This window comes from Lytechinus pictus, chromosome 5 (genome assembly GCF_037042905.1).
Source record: "Lytechinus pictus isolate F3 Inbred chromosome 5, Lp3.0, whole genome shotgun sequence".
Classification (NCBI taxonomy): domain Eukaryota; kingdom Metazoa; phylum Echinodermata; class Echinoidea; order Temnopleuroida; family Toxopneustidae; genus Lytechinus; species Lytechinus pictus.
In genome coordinates this window covers 28178454-28202977 of record NC_087249.1, presented here as the reverse complement: position 1 = coordinate 28202977, position 24524 = coordinate 28178454, and the positions used below count along the sequence as shown (strand labels likewise).

At 35.8% G+C, this 24524-nt stretch overlaps 1 protein-coding gene across 1 annotated transcript in view; it reads left to right on the top strand.

The window, feature by feature from the left end:
- LOC129261601 (integrator complex subunit 3-like) overlaps positions 1 to 22635 on the top strand; it is a 38362-nt gene extending 15727 nt beyond the window's left edge. Inside the window, exons 14-32 of the mRNA XM_064100167.1 lie at positions 196 to 287; positions 834 to 925; positions 1497 to 1652; positions 5149 to 5278; positions 5877 to 5940; positions 6372 to 6475; positions 6957 to 7001; positions 8112 to 8231; positions 8865 to 8961; positions 9481 to 9540; positions 10931 to 10999; positions 12032 to 12107; positions 12937 to 13053; positions 14345 to 14393; positions 15296 to 15466; positions 16524 to 16615; positions 18691 to 18763; positions 19166 to 19313; positions 19927 to 22635. Of these exons, the coding sequence (XP_063956237.1) occupies positions 196 to 287; positions 834 to 925; positions 1497 to 1652; positions 5149 to 5278; positions 5877 to 5940; positions 6372 to 6475; positions 6957 to 7001; positions 8112 to 8231; positions 8865 to 8961; positions 9481 to 9540; positions 10931 to 10999; positions 12032 to 12107; positions 12937 to 13053; positions 14345 to 14393; positions 15296 to 15466; positions 16524 to 16615; positions 18691 to 18763; positions 19166 to 19313; positions 19927 to 20004 (1833 nt within the window). The 3' untranslated portion in view covers positions 20005 to 22635. The remainder of the gene's footprint in view (positions 1 to 195; positions 288 to 833; positions 926 to 1496; positions 1653 to 5148; positions 5279 to 5876; positions 5941 to 6371; positions 6476 to 6956; positions 7002 to 8111; positions 8232 to 8864; positions 8962 to 9480; positions 9541 to 10930; positions 11000 to 12031; positions 12108 to 12936; positions 13054 to 14344; positions 14394 to 15295; positions 15467 to 16523; positions 16616 to 18690; positions 18764 to 19165; positions 19314 to 19926) is intronic.
- The last annotated feature ends 1889 nt before the right edge of the window (positions 22636 to 24524 follow it).

Below are 24524 nucleotides of genomic sequence, written 5' to 3'. Positions count from 1 at the left end.
GGCAAATTATATTCAGTTGCCCATGTTTTGATTAACATTTTTTGTTTGTTTGTTTTAGTTTTTTTTTTACTTGATTGCATTTTTGTATCAATCTAGGCCGGATTATGCATGCTCCCTCCAGCAGTAAAAAGATTTCAGATATCTATTTCTATTCTTGTTGTTTTTATATGTCTATTGATGAATTCTATTTTTCAGATAATTCCAAACTTCTACCCTGCTTATGAGAGCCAAGTGAAGCAAGGAGTCATGGGATCATTGAGGTTTATCCTGGAGAAAAGAGTTTTACAGTCAGTATAGTTGCACCCTCCCTCTTCCTCCTCCCCTTCATTTTGATTAATGTCAACACTCTTGTTCATTTTTTTTTTGTATTGTATTCACAAGCAAAACTGTAATGTGATACTAATATCTACCATTTACTTTTCAACAAATCAGGGTTCCTTGACACAAAGATTAGTAATTGATTCATGCGCTTGATTTTCACAATTGATTGTACATTGTGGTCAATGCAATCAATTGTATATGTATTCTTCTATGATGAATGCTAAGCTTTGTGTCATGTGCCCCTGGAGACTAGAATCATTAATTCATATGGCCAGTTGTGTAGATTTTGATATATTGAAATATATTTGTGAATATTGTGTTTCTCAATGTATGATGCTACTCCTTTGGAATATTTTTTAAATGGATCACTATATTGTAAGAAGAATGGACAGAGTATCGAGGTCAATCTTTTGTTATTTTAAAGAGCAGCCTTCACAAGCAATCTATGCGACTGCTTTATGGAGATTTCAGTGATGATATTTCACATTTGTTTTTTGTTATCCTTTTTTCAGGTCACTATCACCACTATTTGACAGCATCAGAACGGACAAAGAGATGAGGGCGATGATCAGGGAAACATTTGCAGAATTTTGTGTAGCAGATGGTAAGCTGTTAACTTAATTGCCTGATTATTCAAAGAATAAAGCAATCGATGCAGTGAAATCTGTAATGGATTATGTAAATTAGTTTAAACTTCTGCCTTCTATTGTTTTACGCTGTCATACAAGTACACATTTGACCATTGATTTATGTTTCATGATAACATATTAAAGAATAGTACTACATGTAGTAGTGTGCTGCAATAGGGTAAGAACAGTCAACTTGTCTGTGGAGTGATGACTCAAATTTAGATGTGACAATGACGATGGTGATGATGATAATTGTTATGATGATGATGATGATGATGGTGGTGGTAGTGGTAGTGATGATGATGATGATGATTATGATGATGATGATGGTGATTGTGATGATGGACAAGATGATGATGGTGGTGGTGGTGGTGCTGATGATGATGATGATGATGTTGATGATGATGATGATGATGATGATGATGATGCTAACACTGCACTGACATTAACAGTATATCAACCATGTTCAGATGTTAAATTCACATAAAAATGGAAAATAAGAAGATATAACAACAACTTTTTAAAATGATTTTCTTTTCTCATCAGCCAAGCCACCTGACAGTCCAATCACAGAGAGCCCTATGGAACCAGCATTACCAGTAACAACCAATAACAATTCTGGTAGTCACTTTGATCATAGCCATAGAAGACATAGCAGTGAAGATGCAGCATTCAGTGACGAAGAGAGCGAGGATGATAAAGGTATGTATCATACAGCTTCTAAACGAAATACAGATACCTCATCTCCACTGATTCGGTGCTCCTTTTACTCAGGCGTAGTGGAGAGGTGCAATTATCGGCCGATTTTGTTTTGAGTTACCTCGAAAACGCTCAAAGTTAACGAGAGGGTTTCCTGAAACCGCTGAGAAAGTGTCGCAGTAAAACTGCCATAACTTTTGTAAATGACCATGAATCTGGGTGATATTTATATTTTTGGAAAGAAAAATGATTACTTTGACTGTTCATCTCGTTAGTTTTTGCTGTTTTTTCAACCTTTTAATTTTCAATATTTTTTAAACAAAATTTGTCTGCCACATTATATTGATCATAAATAGCATCAAATTAAATAACTTGTCAATAAAAGCAAAAACAAATCACTCATTTATGAATTTTTAGCAGAAAACATATTTGTGTAAACTTTTTACTTGAAATCACATTCTTAAGTAGTTTTTTTTGTCTGAAATGCACTTAGGAAATGTTGTTTAATTTCGTAAACGCATACCTGGGTGTTGCAAATTGTGTCTTCAAAGTTGTGCAAGACTTGAGTGAAAAGTCAGTGCAAGGCACAGTCAAAGAAATTTGCCCGGATTTATCGCGAAAATTGTTGAGGGGGGCCATAATGCCCCCCCCCCCCCCCCCCCCGAGTAATAAGGTGAAAAACTTCTTGTTTAAACTGAATAAGACTACATGCAGAGGTCCAAGCCCTGATCACATCTTTCTGATGATGATGTTAAAGGTCGGTCCCAGACAATAATCATATCTAATTAATGCACATCTAAAACCTCAGTTATGCAAACACACACATGTTACAAATTTTCTCAATTGAGCTATCATGGAAGGAGTGGGTTGAGATGATTGCTCTGACCCGCCATTAGGTCAAAGCTGGATTCAAAACCTTGGATAACTACCACTGCTATAAACATTCAGGTTTGAAAATAGATACCAAGCACAAGAAGGCAGTATGCTAACATTCTGCAGAGCTTCCAAGTCTCCCGGATCCTGCGGGAGAATACTGGATTGCGCTCCAATCTCCCGTTCTCCCGACCCCATGCCAAAATCTCCCGGATAATCAGGATTTTTAGCTGTTAAATTGTAAAATTCATACAAACGACTGTTTAACGAGTCTAGCATGTTCAACTCCCTAACACCCACGTGGAACCTCCTTATCACATTTTCATTTTACCCAGTAACTTCTACCAGTTTTTGTATAATCGTACATTGATTTCCCATGTAAATGAAGATAATTTTACTGAACGACTGGTGAAGTAGTCTAACAAGCCATTTTATTTCCGGGTTCTGCATGTGTGTGATGAAAACTCTTCAGCGGTACTCCATGCACATGGCCCCCGCTGCGCCCCGGCGGGGCTCCAGCCGGCCGCGCTGCGCCAGGAAACTCGGAGAAGGAAAGTTCACGAGCACTGCGAGGCATTTTTCGTAAGCTTGCTTGCGCCTTATTCGAGCTGAAACTGTGGATCAACGATGGGATTAACAAGTGGATTACTTTTACACCTCGACTTTCAGTTTCAGGAATAATTTTATTGACAATCCTGAAGAATTAGAAGCAAAGTGGAGATTTTTTCGCCTACTTTCACTTGGGTTGATCGGATTCGAACATTTTCTCTTTCGTGAGTGAGCTAGCCTGGCGCTGGCTGGCTGAGCTGTGCGAAGCACGCCCCGTCCCGATTCATCCACACTACAATCGCATCGCCAGTGACCATGGAGATCATGGAGATGGAGTCATCCAAGACCAAGACGACAAAATACTTGTCGAAGTATAAAGATACTTTTCAAGCAGAATGGGACTGTGTGACAGTTTTCACAGGAATCCCTCAGAGACTTTTAAACAGTCCACATATAAAGCTCATTTACCATGTTTACCACTACTGCAGCCCCTTCCCCCTCTGGCCAATTAAAGCAAAGGTATTTTCATGTTGAATGCATTCTTTTATGAATTATTTAAAAAATCTACTGTATTGCCTGAAGTGTATATTTAGTCAATGACAATTCATGAATTCTCTCTAATGTGCATTTCACAGAGCTTCCAAGTCTCCCGGATCCTGCGGGAGAATACTGGATTGCGATCCAATCTCCTGTTCTCCCGACCCCATGCCAAAATCTCCCGGATAATCAGGATTTTTAGCTGTTAAATTGTAAAATTCATACAAACGACTGTTTAACGAGTCTAGCATGTTCAATTCCCTAACACCCACGTGGAACCTCCTTATCACATTTTCATTTTACCCAGTAACTTCTACCAGTTTTTGTATAATCGTACATTGATTTCCCATGTAAATGAAGATAATTTTACTGAACGACTGGTGAAGTAGTCTAACAAGCCATTTTATTTCCGGGTTCTGCAATGTGTGATGAAAACTCTTCAGCGGTACTCCATGCACATGGCCCCCGATGCGCCCCGGCGGGGCTCCAGCCGGCCGCGCTGCGCCAGGAAGCTCCGAGAAGGAAAGTTCAAGAGCACTGCGAGGCATTTTTTGTAAGCTTGCTTGCGCCTTATTCGAGCTGAAACTGTTGATCAACGATGGGATTAACAAGTGGATTACTTTTTCACCTCGACTTTCAGTTTCAGGAATAATTTCATTGACAATCCTGAAAAATTAGAAGCAAAGTGGAGATTTTTTCGCCTACTTTCACTTGGGTTGATCGGATTTCGTGAGTGAGCTAGCCTGGCGCTGGCTCAGTGGCTGGCTGAGCTGTGCGAAGCACGCCCCGTCCCGATTTATCCACACTACAATCGCATCGCCAGTGACCATGGAGATCATGGAGATGGAGTCATCCAAGACCAAGACGACAAAATACTTGTCGAAGTATAAAGATACTTTTCAAGCAGAATGGGACTGTGTGACAGTTTTCACAGGAATCCCTCAGGCTCAGAGACTTTAAACAGTCCACATAATGACATATAAAGCTCATTTACCATGTTTACCACTACTGCACTCTGCAGCCCCTTCCCCCTCTGGCCAATTAAAGGTATTTTAATGTTGAATGCATTCTTTTATGAATTATTTAAAAAATCTACTGTATTGCCTGAAGTGTATATTTAGTCAATGACAATTCATGAATTCTCTCTAATGTGCATTTCATCTATCAGAATTTTTTTTGATGGTTTAGACAGCTGTCGGTTACTATCAAATGTTTCTTAATGTGTTTTGCTACCCAAAACTCCCATCCGTGGGACAACGTTCCGCCGCTCCCTCACAAAATCATACCTCCGCGAAATCTACTGGATTCTATCATCCCAATGTTGGCAGCTCTGATTTCATCTATCAGAATTTTTTTTGATGGTTTAGACAGCTGTCGGTTACTATCAAATGTTGTTTCTTAATGTGTTTTGCTACCCAAAACTCTCATCCGTGGGACAACGTTCCGCCGCTCCCTCACAAAATCATACCTCCGCGAAATCTACTGGATTCTATCATCCCAATGTTGGCAGCTCTGATTCTGAAAGATATTGCTTTGACAGGTGGGCGGATAAACCCTCTTGATGTGCTGTTCAGACCGATCAAGCAAGAAGAAGAGGTGAATTTTGACCACCTTCTAGATGAGATGGAAGGAGAGATTAAGGAAATGGCTTCATTACTTCATGAGCAAAGGTATAAATTTGACTTGTGAGGAAAAAGTTGCTTTATTATAAATCATATATCACTCTTTTGTTTTTGCAACCTCGAGCATTAGTGAGGTATGTAGAAATTGTAGAGGCAACTCTTCCTCATTCAAATATCATGTTACCACAGCAATATGTTTGACTCTGGGTGAATCTGATGTGTATAAATAAAAGAATACATGCTTTGCATTATCTGGTGGAAAGTATTTTGGGGTCTTAATGCAGTTATATTAACAGAGTTTTTTGTAATTAATGCAAGTCAAAGCTTGTAATACATAACTTTAGATATAGTATCAGGAATGGAGTTATATAGATTAATAATGAAAATATTGTATGATTAATGCATTGCTATACGGCAGGACTACAATTCTATACTTGTCCACCTGAAGACTTTCTGAGAGGGTATCTGTAATTCCCTTTTTTTTTAAATTAAATATAATTGGACAGTTCTCAGATTTAAATCTAAAACAGACCGTATTGTTTAACTTACAAATGTCACTTTTGTACGTTTTTGTGGTTTATAGTCAAAGTTGGGAATTCTGTGATTTTTCTAATATTTTTTTGGTTCACTTTATTCACATTGACAGAGATGAAGATATGGAATTGCAATGTGAGACAATGCAAGAACTGTGCACCTCATTACTGAAAATGGTAAGTCTATGCCATAATAGTTAATCAGCTCTTTCAAAGTTGTCAATTTGTACAATAAACACCTAACTCCGATAGAAACTAAATATTTTGGCACTGTCAGAGTTAAACTTCAAGCCTCGTAACAGTCAAAATTTTAAATTTATAAATAAAATGTATTAGATCTGATATTGATATTTGATTTGATCTTGAAGATGCATTTATTCTTCACTCAAAAATAAAAAACGTTGTTGTAATTCAAAGAGATGTATTTTTTTTATATTTACCTTGGACTTGTCACAAAGCAGAGCACCAAACATTTTCATGAATTGCGGCTATAGTAATAAAGATTATAATTTATTTGTTGATTTATCTTTCATTTGCTATAGCCTCTTCCTCCCTCCATCCTGGCTCTGATTAAATTATTCCATCCCTCTGTCTTTCTCACATTACAGGATGACTTTGATAGTGATGCAGCAACCCCTCTAGCTCTATTTCTGTGTAGTCTCTATGACCAGCAGTTTACAGGGGACATCTTACCACAAGAACTTAATGAAGAGTAAGTATTATTTCCCTTGGTCTGTATATAGTATGTAGATTCTGCTTTTATATACCGTTAATACACAATATATATATTCCCGGTATTTCAATAAGTCACTCTCTGCAGGCAGATATATTTTTACAAACTAATTTTATTATCACAATGTAAATGTACCATATACAAAACTCACAACTCATTATTGAGCAAGCCTTCATTATTAAGTGTTGTTCTGATGTGACAAGCTTTTTATAAAAGTTGAATATTATGATTCTTGTCATTATTCGATGATAATAATCCATCCAGTTTTTACTGTGCAAATTCCATTTTGAGAAAGTGCTCAAGGCAGTTTGGAGAAAGAAAGAAAAGAAACAAAATATGACAATAAAACCACCAATTCAAATGCTTTAATATGTTTTACTTATTAACCATGTATTCACCGCAGGTTAGATACCTTGATTATCAGAAAAGATTGAATTTGGTTCTTTTCATTTATTCACAGAACGATGGAAGATGCTCTAGGAAAACCACTGTTTGTGATGTTCAGGTAAGGCCTTAGCACTGAAAACTTGACTTGGAATACCTTTTGGATATCTAAGGACTGTGAGCAAATATTTCAATGTATAAGTTATTTAACTAATAGGTGTTGCATATTGTGCTTCCATGGAATAAGTGCTGTTCTGTTTCACCTTTGTTTTTAGTGTCAATGTTTCTTCACCAAATCAAATCTACTTGAGCATTCAAGGGGATAAAATTTCTACTTTATGTTTCTGTTTCCTGCTCATTTTCAGTTAATTCTGATTCATGAACTATTTATTTTGTCTCTCCCCCAAAAAACAATAACACTGTATTTATCTTTTGGGGATTGACAGATTTTATCAATCAGATATGATGATTTACATCTGGGACATCCAAGCAATTTTAATTCGGCAATAAATATAACTAACTTCCTTGCTTAGGGTTATAGTGCCCTAGCCAGTTTTCAATCCAGGCACATTGGGTGATTTCAAGTCCGGTGTTGGCCTTGGTGTTGGTGTTAGTGTTGGAATTTGGATTGCTTCCCCTAGCTCCAAAACTTATTCAGATTTTGTAACACTGATCCAGATCACATTATTGACATCTCAACAACCAGTGAATGACTTTTCGGGACCATCTTCATGTTATGTTTGGTGTTATACTCGTGTAAAAATTGACCTAACACCAACACCAAAAGGTCAACACCGGACTTGAAATCACCCAGTTACCACAACACTGTCTACATAACCCCTTATACAATGTGTAAACAAAAAAATTAAATTATTTGTATAACGCATATCACTCACATAAGAGAGTACATATGCAGTTAAAAGATAAAGAGATGGTTGGAAAAGGATTTATAAGTATTCTTGTTACATTTAGATATAAATAATGAAATGAACAGGTGGGTGTTTCATAAAGCTGTTCGTAAGTTAAGAGCGACTTTAAGAACAACTGGTGATCCTTTCTTGTGGTGAATAGTAAGCATAAAAATGTTCATTGACAATGGTTTAGCGCATAAGAAAGGATCACCAGTCATTCTTAAAGTCGCTCTTAACTTACGAACAGCTTTATGAAACTGGCCCCAGTTACAAAAGATTAATTACTTGGTGAATTACAGTTATGCAATATATCATTGCAGGAATCTTAGTCAAGATACAGAGGATAACAGCTGCCCTCTTCAACTCCTCATCTTATTCTGTATCATGTATGAAAAACAACCCAAGCTAGGCTACCTCCTTCTCTTCTTCTTACATGCAAGGTAAGTTTGATTGTATCAGATTTATGGAATGTTGACTTAGCAGAGTGCTCTCATCATCTTGCTCAGTTCTTGAATTATCTGCCATTGGTGGCAGGGATGGCTGAAGTGGACAACACGGGTGGTAAACTCTGCCTCAATATTATTACGGCAAATGGGAAATGGTTGGAAATGCAACGAAATACTATGAAATATGCTTCTTGAATATTTTTAGGTATTGCCATGGCATTTCACAAGCATATTCCCATACATCACGGTACATCCCAAGAACTTCCCAGGATTTACAACTTTTTCCCAGTATTTCCCACCTGGGCAGGAACTACCTAAATTTCCTGGCAAATTGCCAACCTGTTTTGGTAATAATGTCTTGTGTCGCATTCAGTGCTAGTGAGATTGGAAAGGATTAGTGAATGAAGAGGTATCATTTCTACTTCCTGCTTGCTTGATGCAAGGTTAAGGTGCATGTGAATGGTACGTCTAGCCCACAAGTTTTGTGCAGATATTCCTGAAGAATTACCTGGTTTACAGTATACACTCCTGATTCTAATTATCATGTGGTACCTCGGAATTCGATACTGCGAATATCCTATATGTAAAAAAAAAATCAAATATATTTTTGTTCCTTTGCCTCTGCAGTAGTAAAGATGGTGACAGCAAACTGCATGTGTATGAAGAGGTTTGTAAAAACACAGGCTCAGGGGATCTCTCAGCTTGCCTTGTCAAAGACTTTCAGGTAATCTTAGTCAACACTTCAGTATTTGTACCAAGTCACCAAGCACAATTACCTGTAGGGGTATTAGAGTACTAGTGGATGCATTGATCATAAAACGATGAAAATTCATGGTAATAATAATATCAGTAATAATTATGGTAAAGGTATTATAGTAAACTGGAAGTGCTGGTAGTGAAAGTAATGTCAATAATATAGACCAAACCACTATACTACTGGTATTTAATAGAAATGATATAACAACAAAAACAGAATGATTAAAGGTGATGAAGAAGGGGGGGGGGAGGAAATTAATGTGAACGACATTATGTAGCAAAATTATGAAATTATCACTGTTCAAACTGTCATAATTATTTCAAATATACAAGCAGTCTGTCGCTCAGAAGCATATATGAAATGCAATGATTATAATAACATCAAAATAGATAATATCTATTGGTAACATTTAGATTTGTAATTGGAAATCCAGAACATTTAATGAACAGACTTAATGAAATGATCATGTATTCTCTATCCTCACAGGAATGTCAAGACAATGATGTTAATCTTCTCTGCTACTTAGTACCTCCAGTATACACCCAAGTAAGTACTCTTTAATGTCTGATACATATAATGGGGTACATTGGTGTAGGCATGTGTTGAGGAGAAACAATGGGCATGTTTCAAGAAGGGCTTTGGAGTTTAAGGTGGGTAGTTTGAAGGGGGGGGGGAGACAGCCAAAGATGACATGGAAGAAGCAAATGGCGGAGAGTAGGAGGGTTTGCTTAAAGGGGAATCCAACCCAAATAAAAACTTGTTTTATAAGAATAAGAAAAATCAGACAAGTTGATAGGTGAAAGTTTGAACAATATTGGCCAAACACCAAGAAAGTTATGAATTTTTAAAAGTTGTAAATATTGGTAATCACTATACTCATGGAGACTTCAAAATGGCCGTATATGGGATGTCATAGTGATGTAAGGCAAGGACTACTCTTCCATGTACTCCAATACATATTATGGCTAAAATGTCATTTTTCTCATAAGTTTTACTTCAAATCATATTTTTCTTTCATGAGGACATAAAACAATATACTTCCTGGGTTATATTTAGATTACTACCCCAGGGGAATGGGTACTTGGGAGGAAACCACAAATCCCTGATAATAAAGTACATGGCCTATGGGAAAGTTGTCCTTGCCCCTTGTCATAATTTACTTACCCAGTTGCCAATTTGAAATGTACATACTATTAATGATCTCAATTTTAAAGTAGCTATAACTTTCTTATTGCTTGTCCGATTTCTTTCAAACTTTCACCAATCTGTTTAATTTATTTTTCTCCTTCCCAACAAAACATTTTATGGCCAAGGCTGGATTCCCCTTTAATAATGGAGGATGCACTGAATCATACCAAGTGGTGGGAGAGGATAAGGGATATTGCCTCTGGTGGGTAGTGTAAGGTGAATCAGGGCCATCCCCGTTCGATGGGTACTAAATTTGATTAAACTAGATTTAAATCATTGGACAAACTTGCCTTGGATCAATCTCCTCAGACTGACAAAACCACAACTTTTACAAAATTATAGTTAAATGTCCATAGAGCAACATGGTTCTGTTGCATTTGCAATTATTATGTCTTTTTCATCAAAGGGAACTGTTATGGTGGCTTTTTTTCAACAGCCAACCAAAACACAAGGATTACTTGCCAATTGTGAAGTTTACATAGTAACAGAGGGGTCTTGCGAATATCTTTGAGTTATGAGGCAGACTTTTTTTTATGAGGCCTATCCATGGGAGGATGACTGTCAATGATTGTTAGTATCCAACTGCTGAAAAAGAATGAATTTGTGAGAAGACCATCCAGGCAGTGATGGTAAATCTGAATATTGAAGATTAGTCCCTTCCCATTAAAGGTCATGAATGCATTAACTCGGCCTTGAACCAAGGACCTTAAAATTCAAAGAGATTATTTATCATTTTTTTTAATTCCAGTTTGCAAATACATCGATGGGATGTTTAGAACTTCTTCACATCATTGTATCCTGCATAGATTCTGCTCAGGTAATTTTTTTTTTCTTTACTCCTTATCTCCTATGTAGCTTGGGCATGTGCACTTAAGGGGAAGTCCACGCCAAAAGCAGGTTGATTTGAATAAAAAGAGAATAATCAAACACTGAAAATTTCATTGAAATCGGATGTAGAATGAGAATGTTAGGACATTCTATAATTTCACTTATTTTTCACAAAAAAGTTACATGCATAACACATTGAATATGCAAATGAGAGAGTTGATTATGTCACTCTTTATTTGTATTTATGTTATTGTGTACAATATTTCAATTTTTACAGATTCAACAATAAGTAAACTCTTCATCGAATCTCAATACATTACTGCAATAGCAATTCCGCATGTTTAGGGAGGAATCAAACCTCGTTTCACATTTTAATGAGGAGAAAATTAACATATTTCATATTGTGAAATGCTAAAGAAATAGTGAGTGAAATATTGGTTTCCTCATTTACATACAAACCAGGGTGTGCGTATAACTGTTTTGTGAAATTGATTAAAACTCAAAATCATGACTTTCTTATTTTACATCTGAATTTGATGAATTTTAAAGTGTTAGGCTTGTTTGGTTTTCTCCCTCTTATTCAAATCAACTTGTGATTGGGGTTGACTTCCCCCTAAAACAATTTAAGATATTCAATTTGCCATTCCTTTTGATCCATCATTTTCCCTTGATTGGATTACTCGACTATTTCCATTATTATTTAGTGTATGTCCTTCGCTTAAAATATATTTTCTAATGTGTTTGCAATATTCAATTACCATATCGTTTTTGCATTGCATTATTTGTGTCATCCAGTGGGGGAAAAAAATCCCACAGTGGGTTATCAAAATACTTATGATCATGTACATGTGTGATATATATTTTTACCAGTTAGTATTTATGTAGAATTGTCTTTTTTTTAATGTTGATGATATTCTGGTACTCATTTTTTAATCTTATGAAATATTAAAACATCTCATACGAAATGAGACAAAAGAAATCTGCATCATTCATACTCAATGTCATCTTTTCCATATCGCAGTTACAAGGCCTTATTTGTGATGTGATGCAAGGTAGTCTGGTAACATTCAACAAAGATAAAGTAGCATCATTTTTAGGTATGTATTACCAAACAGCATTTAAATTTAAGAACTTTTGTTTTGGCGTCACCTGTGCCTGGGAGGCGAAAAGGGAACTGAATCACTATGACCCGCAGGTCTCTCCTCCCGATATAACTGATTGGGGGGAATGCAGGTGGACCACTACACCGGGGTTTCCCCCTACTCTTATACGAATATACTTATACGTGCAGTGGGTTCTTAACGTGCAAAGGTGGTGACTCTCCTCTACACGGGGCCTCCATTTAACGTCCTATCCGAGGGACGGAGTGTTTTCCATTGTAACATAGCCTGCATCTATGAAACATGGGAGAGACGTTTACACACAACGCACTGGCTTCAGTCATCCGCCCGGGGTGGACTCGAACCCACGATCTTTGGTTCGACGGGCAGACGCGTTACCGACTGAGCCAACACCGCCAGCACTGCTTAAAGATATCCAAAGTGCTGACGTCATCCATGTCCAAGGTGATTCTTTCCCAATGATAAAGTTTTGAATGGAATGTGGTCAAGCAGCAGGATGGAGTGAGAAGATTCATCAGCTGATTATTTAAAGTATTAACATGGAAATAACAAATTGTATAGAATGTTTATTGTATCATCTTGGCAAATTACCCAGTTTGACATCATACTTGAATGCTATTTGATTTGATAAATTAATGACATTGAAATAGATAGTTCATGGAAATTATTTCAGAGACTATTTTCATTTCCAATTCTTGAATGACAGAATATGATGAGGAGATACCACATGAACATGTTACTGCATGTTATCTACAGACATGCTACATTACATACATCATTTCTAATGTCTTTTTCCATTTTACAGAAGATACGTTAGATTGGGAGACATTTGAGCAGTTTTGTGTATGGCAGTTATTACTGGCTCACGATGATATTGAAGTGAAAAACCTGGTTTCACTCATACCCAAACTCAAGTACAAAGGTTTGTTTACTCTTTGCATTGCTCTTGATATTAAATTATTTAATTGTTTGTATAGGCAATTCATATAGCCTAGTGACCTCCAGGGTTGGACTCAATTACAAAATAATTGATCAATTACGTATGAGACTAATTAATTACATTTTTTAGAGTAATTGTAATTTGTTATTGAAATTTTCAAAGGGAAAGTAATTGGACTTGAAAAATCATAATTGACTTAAATTACCATCAATTACTTTTAATTACATTCAATTAAATTACTTTATTACTTAATTCATTATTCAATTTACTCTAGATTGCTTATTTCTCTTTTCCCTTAGCTATATAGTGCTCTCTTGCATGAAACTGTATCCTTTCCCGTGATAAGGAGGAAAGAAGAGACACTATTGCTATAAAGAAGTGCACAAAATGAGTGGCGCTACATACAAGATATAAATTGATCAGATTTATGACTTTAGAAAGCAATTGAATTGTAATTGTAGTTGACAAAAGTAATTGGTAATTGTAATTGAAAAAAAATGTTATTTAATTGAAAAGTAATTGTAATTGAACATTTCTTCAATTACGTAATTTCTATTGTAATTGTAATTGAAGAAAGTAATTGAGCCCAACCCTGGTGACCACAACGCCTGCTGATTGGAACTCCTCACTCCAAGGCACATATGTTATTGAAAGGATTTTGTCTAGTTTTATTCTGTATGTTGGGATATTACTGATTGTATGATATTGATTTTAGGTAGAGTAGAGTTGGTTGTTTGGTTTAATTTTGTATTTCTTTTTTAGCTGATGCAGCTGAAAGACTGAAAAAGGCACACATTTTGTGCTTTTCTTGTTTGTCTACACATTCCAATATTGTATTTCATTCCACGGACTTGGGTGAATTTTTCATAATGGTGCAGTAAGCACGAGTTGCTAGCTGAGGGGTTTCTAACAACATTGTAGATGTATAAGATGCCTATATCATCACTACCTTCACAACTCAAAACCTGTACATTATTCGTTTTATGAAAGGGCGAGGCAGGATGATTGTATGGCAGAGCATGGGTACCAACCTGACCGAGTTTTCACGCTGTCAAGAAGCTACTTTTTAGCAAAAAAAATAATAAATAGCTAATGCATGTCTCATGGTGTGCACGATAAAGTTTCATCTTTTATGTATTTTCTCCATGGTACTATGAATTGACTATCTATGTTGTAATATATATTTCCCTCTACAATACATTACTGCAAGCATTAAAACAGAAATGAATAAAATGGATGAATATATTGGTAATGTCTGCCTTTTTTTTGACAGAACACCCTGAGGCATTAGCAAATGTGCTGTTGATGCTGAAGCTGGAAAAGTAAGTCATTCTTGCAATTTATTTTTGTATCATGTTGTACCTGACTGTTCATTGGTTAAGTAAATTGCTGGTGGGTGTTTCATAAAGCTGTTCGTAAGTTAAGAGCGACTTTAAGAACAACTGGTGATCCTTTCTTGTGATTAATGATATATTCATTGGCGATGGTTAAGCGCATAAGAAAGGATCACCAGTCGTTCTTAAAGTTGCTCTTAACTTACGAACAGCTTTATGAAACGGCCCCCAGATTCCATAAAATAATCAACCTGTTTATACACCGGACCTCCATGATATCAGTGTTTCTCATGACCCCGAAAACAGGCAAATCATTCAGGAACGTGCCTGTTTGATATTGATAATACTCAACAGATATTCATGATAATTAAAATTTAGAAATGTCAACATTATTGTGCTATCTTTACACATGGACCCTGTAATACAAGGCATCATATGATTAGTTTTTAGGACTAATCAGGGCTCCGTAATACAAAGGTTTGTTATGAATTGCAAATTTGAAAGAAATGCGCTGATTGGGTCCCGGTCAGTATTTTAAACAGAGTATGCATGCAACAATGATCTCGATTGGTCATTGGTATTTAGCGATTGATTGCAAACCTTTGTGTCACAGTGCCCACATTGGTTATTATGTGTAACCAATTGTAAATTAATGCACAATCAATTACAAATATAAATTGTACAGTCAATCCTAATTATCAATTGTACAATCATTCACTTATCTGATGTTACAGCACCCTGATTGATGTTACAGGTGATTTCAAAATTGAGGTCATAGTCAACATTACGAAGTTTGCTATGTCTGTTAATAATAATGATAATACCGTCAAAATCAGTTTCCTCTCCAACCATCCTCAATCCTCTTCACCATTTTCTCCCAAATCCTGTAGTGCAACCCAAGAGTTCTTGAAACCCCTGTTGAGTAGGAAGGTTGACCACAGCGATAGATTGACGACATCCATCTTGAGTCATTGGGCTTCGCAGGATGAACCACACCTAGCGGATGTCTTCAAGTCGATCATGACCAGAGCAGCGAATGCCGCTAAGAGGATACGACAGAAGTAAGTTCCCCATAAAGTAGCTTGAGATTTCTAATCCATGACGTGGAATAGTAATAAAAATAATAATAATTATAGTAATGATAATAATAATTATATAAATAATAATAATAATTATAATAATGATGGTGAATGGTGTATACACACATATATAAACAATCTACAGATATAAACAAACTTACTAATCAATCGAAAATATATATCATGCAAATATTCCAAACATTAGCTCGTATGCACAGTTTTGCATCACTCATTGAAATTCCGAACTATTCGTCCTTATTTGGGGAAATCTGCCATTCTGGGCTTGAATAAGGAGTAGAATTAAGGGAGAGAAGTATTCCTGTCATGGGAGAGTTTTGCAATCTCAAGCTCTTTAACATTCATTTCGAGAAGTTCCAAGTTTTTGCAGGCTGGAGAAGACATAATTCATTGAATTGTAGAGAAAATTCCATTTTGTGTAGGCCCCTCACAAGTAAGGCATGTTGATGCAGCCATATTCATATGACAGAAAGGTGAGGTTAGAAGTCAAGGTTTTACTAGCTTGTCTACCTTGGCTCCTTGCTGACCAGGCTCCCTTTGGGGATGACGACCCTAGCTTGCTTCCATACAGGCTGTGAAGGGGAAAACCCTGTTTCAGTCCTAGGAACAAGTGGCTTCGGACCCTGGTTATGATTGGTTTGGGTTGACTGCCCATTCCATCTAATTACTATTGTCACGTTATGTGGCAGTCATGGGCCACTTTTCATCATTTTATGATGGCAACATCAGGCCCAAAGAATGATCTAAAAAAAAAAAAGGTGAATAACAACAAAATATATATGTAATCCCAAATTTATATTGAACCCGTTCAGAATGTTCTTAATGCTTCTAGAGAGCATTTCATGATGAGTGTTGTCAGTGATTTTCACTGACTAATATTACTCTCGGCCAATCGGATGCAAGGATTTCCGGTAGCTTATAACATCTTTTGGTGAAAACCACTGTTAAATATCTTCATGAAATGCTCCCCATTATGATCCTGTATTTACTAGTTACAATTCTTTATCATATGTGTCTACAGACAATCAGCCAAGCAGACCTACCCTACACCACTCCAGATCTTAGGACACCTAGATGGACTGAGGCATACATCAGCAATCAGACAAACACTGTGTAAGTCATGTGTGGGGAGAGGGATTACAGGTTTTTATTTTGAAATAAAGGTTTAAAGATAGATTCAAGTTGTGGTAAGAATTTTCAAAATGAGTTCGTTCAGAATCCAATAAAATGACCACCCACGTGTCTGTCTGTATGAATTGAAAATATGTGCCAAAGGATTCCGGTAGAAATTGTGTAATTGCTGAAAAATAAGCAAAATAAGCACAACATTTCACCACATTATTTGGCCTTTTTCCCAGCAATACACTGTCTTCAGTATGATTGTCTTTCAGCTTAGATTTCATGATTTCACAAAGTTCAGTTTATGTTACTGTATGATGGGGTGTCCAAACTTTGCGCACTTTTCAAAAATATTCATCAGGCTTAAATTTTTTCACAAAATAATCATAATATATACAAAACCAAGTCAAGAAATAGTTACCACATTGACGGCAAGATCGTAAACTATAAAATCATGGACGAAAATGTAAAGTAGGTCAAGGGGATTTGCCGGTATCGCGATCTCAAAATTCTGTTCCGATCGGCGAATGCGCGCTGTGCTGGAAAAGCGTTCAGAAAAAGTGTGACCTAACTTCGCGGACCAAAGTTTTTGTGGACATTTAAACAAAAGCTCAAGCTCAAAAAGTGAAATATTTATATCAGATTGATGGCAAAATGCTTTAGGATCGGTTAGTACCACATTTAACTCACATTTTTGATGATTTCTGCTTGCAAAATGGTGATATCGTGATGCTTGTTGAGAATATCAGATTTCTTTAAAACGGGAGCTAACGGTGACAAATTTGCCGATCTTTTGCCAATATTTTCATGAATACTGAACTCATCCTAAAGAAACTTACACCAAACGGTAATTTTAGGTCGCTTTTCACGTTGATGATGTCAAATTTTAAGGATATTGGCTAGTTTTTTAGATAATGACCGTCCGCGAAGTATGGACACGCGCGAAGTTTGGACTCACTGCCATACCAGATGTAGATCTAGGATGATATGGTGCAAGTGGCCATTAAAGGTAAAAGATAGTAGTCGCAGCAAACAATTATTTCATGAGAAAGTCTTTTAAATCAAGGTTACTTGTCAAAACTTTTATATTATCATACATCTAGATCTGGTACATTAATGTAAAATCATGAAATCTTAGCTCAAAATCGATAATTCTGATGAACACTAACACAAAAAAAGCATATATGAGACAGTATTAATATTGCTTCGAAAAATACTGGAAATTTGATGGAATTCCATGCTTATTTTGCTCATTTCTCAGCAATTACTCATTTGCTTCTAGAGCTATTTGGCACATATTTTTTATTTATACATACGAACACTTTGATGGTATTTCATCGGATTCTGTTCGAACTCAATTTGAGATTGTTACCACAACTGGTATTTATCGTAAACCTTTGCTTTACAGACCATCTCATGAAATGCAGTGTTTACTACTCTTTCATTTATCTTTAACCCATTGGATCCTATTTTCTAAGAAATTACATCCGATAAGAATGATGAAATTAAGTTGTTGATAGTTCCAGGTTTGTGCATAAGAATGATCCCATTCACATTTTTTTTAATAATCTCAAAGTACATGTATATCAGTAAGAATATAAATTGCATGCAAACAGTCTTACAAGGTAGGAAATAGTAATGATATCATTACACAGCTGTCAGGTAATTCCAGGAATTTCTACCCATTTACCTCACCTAGTTAAGAGAGTGGCAAATGTCAATAAATGCTTGCCCAAGTACCTACAATAGTTTCTATGTGTAGCAATGACAAATTTTGCAATTAACATTTTGATTATTGAAATATGGCAATGTATTGAAATTACATGTGTATAAGCTTGCCACAAGTTAATTATTAAGAAAGTTGAAGACCCTAAAAAGAAATTCTCAAATGCATACCAATGATTCTTCTTGAACACACATTTTTTTGTGATCAACATGTTGATAATGTGATCAGATTTTAGTATACTTAGTACTAGAAGAATTGAATATTTTTAATTCTTTGCAAAAACATTAATCTATCATCATTGATAATTTTGACATTTGTAATATTTTTCTTCCCCTCACTTCAGTTTTCAGCCAAGAGCCATTATTACAAGGTCTGCAACAGTTCCAAAACGTATGCACAGAGAACCAAAAAACAAAGTAAGTCAACATATTATATACTAACTGATATCAAGTCTTTATCATGTGCATTATGAAACCTAAGGATGTTGGATTTTTGTTCAAAGGTGATGTAATAATGGTAATTTATTTTGGAAACTGAATGTAAATAACATTAAAAAGCAATTGAACAAAATACATATATGTGTGTGACAACCCTGCGCTCGCTCAGCTGCATGCACTTTTTACATCCAAATTCAATTATGACAAATGACAAAACTCTATAATTAGTTTTTGTCATATATAACAAATAATGGATTTTTTTTCATTCATTCAATGTATCATTTTTCACCTCATGCAGTAATCTGTTCATTGCAGGCATAAATCTTAATTAAATTGCCCTAGTAGATGACAAAGCATTTTATTTTTCTCTCTCCATTGTAGGTATAGTGATCTATTTGCCCTAGTAGATGATTTTGAGGATGCTTCAAGGACAACCAGGAGTCGGCTAGCCAGGCGGTCACCCGGTAACACAAGCCCTAGGGCTAGGAAAAGCCAACCTGTCAATGATGATACATCATCTTCATCAGAGGTAAAATCAAATTTCATTTGATCCATAAGGGTGTATGAGACAAACAATGACAGTTTTCTTGCTATTTATAAGCGTGGGATAATTATTCACGACTCTTAAAACTTTTAAGGGTCGTGTTGGAAATTCCTTTTCTTTTTGTTGGAAATTCCTTTGTGTTGCCATTATGATCCTTTTTTTGTTGTTGGTTGCACAATGTTGTCAGCTCTGTTTACAAGGCTCATGCAATACAAATGTAAATTGATTTCTTTTGATGGGCAGCTACCAAAATAATTTCAATATTTTTCAAGTATCAAAATATTTCAAATTAATTCTTTTTAAACATATTTGTGTACGTAATTATGTTAAGTTTACTTACTTGATGAATCTTGCATGTGGCAAAGAGAGGTTTTGTTCTGAATGATAATTACAAAATGTTCATTTAACATACATAACATTTTGGATTAAGGGTCATGAAAAAACCTCATTAAATATATCACCAAAGCCAGTGGAGCAAGATTTACTCACAGTCATTAATACAAAAGCAACATTCTTTCAGTAGAGTTTATCTCTACCCTTATGCAGTTTATTTCATCTCTTGGTATCAATTTTCTTTTTTGTTCTATATCTTCTGTAGGACGAGGAGGTGAAATTCAAGTCAAAACCTGCCAAAAAGAGGAAAAAAACAATGGCGGCTAATTCTGATAGTGACTGATCATGCTGCTTAGAAATATTCAGACATTCCAACAAGGATGAATAACATTCACAATGAGCACTGAGTCTAGGAACACAGAGAATAACTTGTTTGTTCTGTTTTTAATACAAACTCATCTTGGAACGTATCTTTGTTTGTGTGTGCGTGTGTTTGTCTTCGCAAGATGTTCCCTTCCGAGCTGAGGAGCTATGCATTTGTCAGCTTACCTACCGATCATTGCTTCATCTCCCGCCTATTTACCTACCATTGACAAGGATACATTCAAGCTACCACTTTATATTCAACGACCTGCTTGATTTTGGTGAAATACCCCATATCTTCGTCTATTGCTTGCTTGACTTGGAGAAACCCTTTATTTGTGATGCTTCTGTATGATCCGAACACGCAATGCAAGAATAGGAAATCCAGCTGATATTGTTTGTCAGATATGGACTTGTGTGAAGATGATGCACATGACAGGAGTCAAGAGAAGGATGCAAGCTACGTCAAGAGAAACCTGTTAAAAATGTATATGTGACAACATGAATAGGAACAGCTGCACTTCAGGGTGACTATCAGGATTTTCCTCAAAGGATCTTACAACCCTTCACACACTACGTGATCCAATACGACTTTCTAATAATTTGCGATTTCCAAGAAATTGGTAAATTCCATAAGGACATATTTTTGTAGTTTGGCATAATGCTTTTTTAATACCAAACTCAGAATTATGCTTTGCTGCAAACCCTGTAGCCGTAGAAAAATCAGCTTCATGTCGCAACCAGTGATGACGTCATTACAATTTGGAATTAAATTTGCTTTTATCCTTACAGGGAGTCTCAAATAAGACTGAAATTTCAATTTCAGAACTCATCAGCTATTTGGAAATTTGATTGTTAAGGTTTATAGATTTGAATGTTCATATCACATGCTATTACAATTTCTTTGAAAATCAAGTCACAGTAGTGTGGCTTTCAACATATCAAGAGTGAAGAATCAACCACCCTTGCTTTCACTCTATTTTATGATTTATTGTGATTTAAATTGTAAAATTTCATGCTTACCCAGATTTGTTGTTATTGTCAATAATTGGATTTAAATGATCATGTAAAATCCTTAAATTGAGTCAGCAATAAAAAAATATTAAGATAGTGAATTATCTTGCAAGCTTCCAATCCATAAGGTACATTCTCAGACTACAAAGTTACTTCAATAATTGTGATATTATCAGTTCTTTGTACTAAAAGAAATTTACTTGATATAACTGCATATCATGGTTTGGAATTCGGTGTACTTTCAGTCTTGGGTTTATTTCGTTTCTTCATTGGAATCAGGTTAACACTTTCAGGTTACATTTTTAAAATTCATATCAAAATATTGTCATTCAACGTAGTGTTGGGAACACACTAGTGCATGTGTGGTAATTGTAGAATTTGTCTATATATAGCTGAAATTAAAAAAAATGATTGGAACAGAGCAGTGGTTGGTTTAAAGATTTGATGTTGCTATTAAAGAAGGAAGAGGAATGGAAGAAACAGAGTCGGAGGGACACGCCATATTGAAGAAGGGTAACTGTAATGGGTGATTGAGCAATCTCAGCAATGGTACTTTAATGGCGATTAATCATCAGACAGGTATATGCTCAGGGACATCTTAGAAGGTTAGATAGATGATTGTTTTGATTAGTGAAATAAGATGACGAGGTGTGGAAAGTGACCAGTATACTATACTTTAGTAAGTCGCTGGTATATCAAAACACGTGAGAGCTTAGAGGTAGTCCATTGCCATGAAACGTGTGGATAAGTCTATACATTAACCGGATTGGCACGAACCTGCTGGTTGTTACCTGGTTACTGTAACACTTACATGACCTGTGCATTTATTTGGAAGCAGCATGTTTTCTCTGTAGTCTTAACTGCGGATCTAACAATAATGCACTACCTTTAAGATATATGCACTCCTGGAGATTGGAAAGCATTCATGGATAATGGTTCTCATTGCAAGTTTGAAAGGAATTTGAAGACAATGATTCATAGAAATATAAATTCTACTTTGTAGAATTCAAGAAAATTCATAATACACATCTACTTGTGAAGAATCAAATAAACTTTCTGATAAACCTTATAAGAGCAACCATGTATCCCTGAATATCATGAGCGAGTTTTAGGTCACATGACCTAGGTCAAAGGTCATTTAGGGTCAACAAACTTTGGTAATGTTGGGGGTATTTGTGGAATTGTCATCATAACTTTAAAAGTCTATGGATCTAGTTCATGAAACTTGGACATAAGAGCAGCAGTGTATCCCTGAATACCCTGTATGCATTTCAGGAATATGGCCAAGATCAAAGGTCATTTAAAGGTCAATAAACTCTGGCCGTGTTGGGAGTATGTGTTGAATTGGCATCATAACTAAGGAAGTTTATGGATCTAGCTCATGAAACATCGACATAAGGATAGTCAAGTATCAATGATTGTTTTGCACGTCTTTGGTCACATGATCATGGTCAAAGGTCCTTTTGGGTTAATGGGCATAATATTTTATAATCATATTAGTGTTTTCTTCTGTGAATAATATTCATAAAAGGAACCACTGCTGCTATATCGCATTGCGTAATGCAGGCGAGACTGCCAGAGGCGTTCCACTTGTTTTATATTGTCTACAAGATGCAAAGAAAACATCATCCTATCCAATAGACATTTGATATTGCTCCTCTTACTTTCGGTTATAAAGTGCTGCACACACACTACTTTATGTTTGGGCCACTCAAACAATAATTCAACACCTCATAATGATCAGGTTAGTCCATGCAATCCATTATCCTCTTTAAAGGAAACCAAAACCCAAGAAGAGAAGCAATCTTATTGGAAAGAGTAAAATGAGAAGAATAATTTAAAAAAAGTTTCATCAAAATCGGTTATAAAATAAGCAAGTTATGGAAGTTTGAAAACTCTTGTTGTACTTTCTATGAGGATCCTCAAATTGGCAAACGTGCTTCAAAATGGCTGATTTTGTGGACAACTCTCCATTTTTTTGTACACAAATTTTCAGATTTTCTTCATTGTCTTTCAAATTGCATCTTGCCTCCTGAGAACAACATATGTCATGGGAAAATATAATTCACACCACCTATGTCAAGGTCAGGAGAAGATAATGTGAAATATGTAATATAAAGGGGAAAATCTGAAAATTTGTGTACAAAAGAAATGGAGAGTTGTCCACAAATTCAGCCATTTTGAAGCACGTTTGCCAATTTGAGGATCCACATAGAAAGTACAAGACTTTTTAAATGTCCATAACTTGCTTATTTTGTAACCGATTTTGATGAAACTTTTTTTTAATTGTCCCTCTCATTTTACTCTTTCCAATAAGATTGCTTCTCTTCTTGGGTTTTGGTTTCCTTCAATAGCAGAATAGATGGGATTTAATGGCTTTCCTGAACTGGTCAACAGAGGAGGCTGTAATGATTGCAGCAAGTAATAATATAGGTATATTTACCCAGAGAAGCCTGTTGAGTTCTGAAAACTGTTCTCCCAGCGGGCCCTGCTATTATTATTACCCCGGCTTTAGATGGGCTGCCTAGGCGCTCAAAGCATATAAGGAATTTCTTCCTGCCGGGTACCCATTCACCTCAACTGGGTTGAGTGCAGCACAGTGTGGATAAATTTCTTGCTGAAGGAAATTACACCATGGCTGGGATTTAAACCCACGACCCTCTATTTCAAAGTCAGAAAACTAAGCTACTGGGCCACAACGCTCCAGCAGGTAGATGATTCCATAGTTTTGCTGTTACCACAATCATGAACCGATTGTAAATCATATACCGATTGTAAATCATATATAATAAATGAAAGTTTTGCTTGATTTTAAAAGCTTTTTTGCAATTCCATAGAATATGTTTATCCAACCCTCTATTGACTTGATCTACCTGAAATGATTTGTTTTTGCTTTGCGCTTCATATGAAACGATGTTATTCTTTCAAATTATCCTGGCTTTAGTAGCTCAATAAATGAACTGAAATGGGAAAAAATAGGGGTTGGATATACAAAAGTTTGATTATTTCAATCAATTGCCCTTATTCTAAAATTGCATTAAAAACTATCTCCTTGCTCACCAGTCTGTAAGCTCCCTTATCTAGTATGAGTTAAATCACTTTTTAAAAGCGTTGCATCCAATCTGTCTTTTTTGAAAATATTTTGTTTCACATTTAACTTAATAAGTTTATTGAACAATCAGGAAGGTATCAATCATCAATATTCGAGAAAAACATCAAGCTTTTGACCTTGTACTTAGAAGATGGTTTTTTTTCTTCAATATTTTGTCATGATGAAATAAAAAATGATTTAAATCTGCTTAAGACAGAACAGTATTGTCATGGAATTATCATGAAAATGTGGTGTACCTGGAGCTCAGCTGAATCTTGCTAAATCAAAGAAAAGTCTTTTGTGATGAAAGAAATTCTCTTTTTTAGAGTTTTATATGTACCAGAAAAAAAATGTGTCTTTTGGATCCAGACCTCTATTGGGTGAGATTTGAATCA